Source organism: Dichomitus squalens (assembly GCF_000275845.1).
Source record: "Dichomitus squalens LYAD-421 SS1 unplaced genomic scaffold DICSQscaffold_103, whole genome shotgun sequence".
Classification (NCBI taxonomy): domain Eukaryota; kingdom Fungi; phylum Basidiomycota; class Agaricomycetes; order Polyporales; family Polyporaceae; genus Dichomitus; species Dichomitus squalens.
In genome coordinates this window covers 14,273-16,227 of record NW_006766985.1, presented here as the reverse complement: position 1 = coordinate 16,227, position 1,955 = coordinate 14,273, and the positions used below count along the sequence as shown (strand labels likewise).

The 1,955-nt window shown below is 53.1% G+C and overlaps 2 protein-coding genes across 2 annotated transcripts; both read left to right on the top strand.

Annotated features, from left to right (window-relative positions):
• Positions 1-792: 792 nt before the first annotated feature.
• Positions 793-1,388, top strand: DICSQDRAFT_175529 (uncharacterized protein; the record flags this gene model as incomplete). The annotated part of the gene is made up of 2 exons (XM_007371417.1): positions 793-867; positions 936-1,388. 2 exons carry the CDS (start codon positions 793-795, stop codon positions 1,386-1,388), a joined length of 528 nt encoding a protein of 175 aa, XP_007371479.1.
• Positions 1,389-1,412: 24 nt separating this feature from the next.
• Positions 1,413-1,945, top strand: DICSQDRAFT_175528 (uncharacterized protein; the record flags this gene model as incomplete). The annotated part of the gene is made up of 1 exon (XM_007371416.1): positions 1,413-1,945. A coding segment is annotated over one exon (533 nt), but the record flags the coding sequence as incomplete, so codon positions are not given.
• Positions 1,946-1,955: the final 10 nt, after the last annotated feature.

Below are 1,955 nucleotides of genomic sequence, written 5' to 3'. Positions count from 1 at the left end.
ACCAACACGTCCTTTCAAGCTTATCCATTCGTGTCACGAACCGCCCTCATGGCACTACGTTTCTGTCACAGTTTTCTCGTGCCACGTGACCTGGGGGTCATGTGAACCAGGACAGACGCTCACCTTGACCACGGACAACTTGTATCGGAAAGTGGAGGGGCCAGGATCGAACCCAGGACCTTATAGGGTCCGGGAGCGCCCATCCTCACTCACCGGCAGGTGACTCACGTGTCAGCAGGGATGCTTACTCATCGGAGGAAGCCCGGACTTAGCATGACTCAGGTGTTAGTCATGAGGACACCATGTGACAGGTCAGGAGGCAGGACATGAGTCAGCGGACTCTAACCAAGCAGGGACAAATAGGTACCTGGTCTGTGCACCATTGTATTTGTATAAATAGTAGGGGGTCTGAGGCAGAGAACCTCAGACTTGATCTTCTCGTCGATCACCCATCTCCTCTGTAGGTAGCTAGCAGCCCTACCTCTCACTGCCCCTTCTAGTCTAGGGAATCTACTTCTTTACACCATCTCTTGCTGTGTCACATGGAGTTGCTTCGCCCCTCAGCACCAACCCCATCACCAGTAAGCTTTGCCCTTGTTTGTTTTGGTGGCACAGCTCGTTGGCTGTGACATTAGATCAAGTCTCTTACCCATCCCCTCCGTGGAGTGTCTCAACCACTTGCGGACCGGATCTCTTCTCCCAGGAGTTTTTTGAAACGTTCATCATTCCCCCCCACTATCCTTCCATCCGACTCGGACCTACCGGAGTTTACCCGTCGTCACTTCAAGAGACATGGTCACCTCAACGTCCAGTCCCAAATTGACTGTGCCCTTGCCGACGATACATCAGATCGACCTCGTCATCGCCGTCAGTATCAGCATACCCCAATTGTCCCTCGTCACAAGGCACTTCCACCTTCTGTACCCTCTACTCAGCCCCTTGACAGACCACCCGCTACGCGCCTCACCACACTGCCACCACCCTTTGTCCCATCCACCCCTACAATCCCTCTCCAGTACCGCATCTCTGCACCACCTCTGCCCTCCTTCGCACGTTGTGATCCCATCGACCTCCTCGCTATCGTCAGTTCCAAGGTCAGCGCTGTCATCAAAAGACTGCAGGCCATCTTCGATCGCAAGGATCAATTGCTCGACATTCCCCACAATCATCGGCTCGCCCTTCAACGCATCGGTGACAAGCTTGAGTGGATACTCGACAACATCAAAAACGGCTCTTCGTGGACACGCAGTCAGCAGCAAAACATCGACTGGTTTTGCAAGGAGTTTGGAAAGGTCAAGTTCAGTGGACTTGGACAGAACTTTGAGTGCATTGTCAAGGCTTTAGTAGAGTTAGAACAATTCGGGTCCTTAGATTGGATCGTCGTTTAGTTTTGTACATCGGATACCATCACAATGGCTTCAGGCTCGCGTTATGCCCCTCTGGCAGAAGATGACTTTGAGTCGGAATATCCGGGGCCACACACCCACCCAGCTCCATCACTGGCACACACCCACCCGGCTTCACCCACTGCCACGCTCCAAGCGTACCCGGAAATTCAATGGATCTACGCTGGTGTTGAGTACGGCTCGTTAGAAGACGCTATTCGTGCCTCGGCAAACAGTTTAGGGATCACCAACCAAGCTTACGTCGACTGGACCATCTCCGTAACAAGGGACATCACACGGCGCGAAGTGGTCAATGTCTACAACGTCCTCGGCAGCAAGATATACGAACATCGGAACGATTTCCTCAACGAGGTCGACGCCACCCACGCCACCTTCAAGGAGTTGGACGTGTCTATGACAGGCCTTCACACCAAGGCTGACACTGCTGGGAACCTCGCCCTCAAAGCTGTTGAAGAGAACAAACAGCTGAAGGCGGAACTGGTCACTGTTAATGCGGATCTGGAGGTTCTCAACCGGAACAACATGGAGCTCGTCAAACGGTACAAGGAA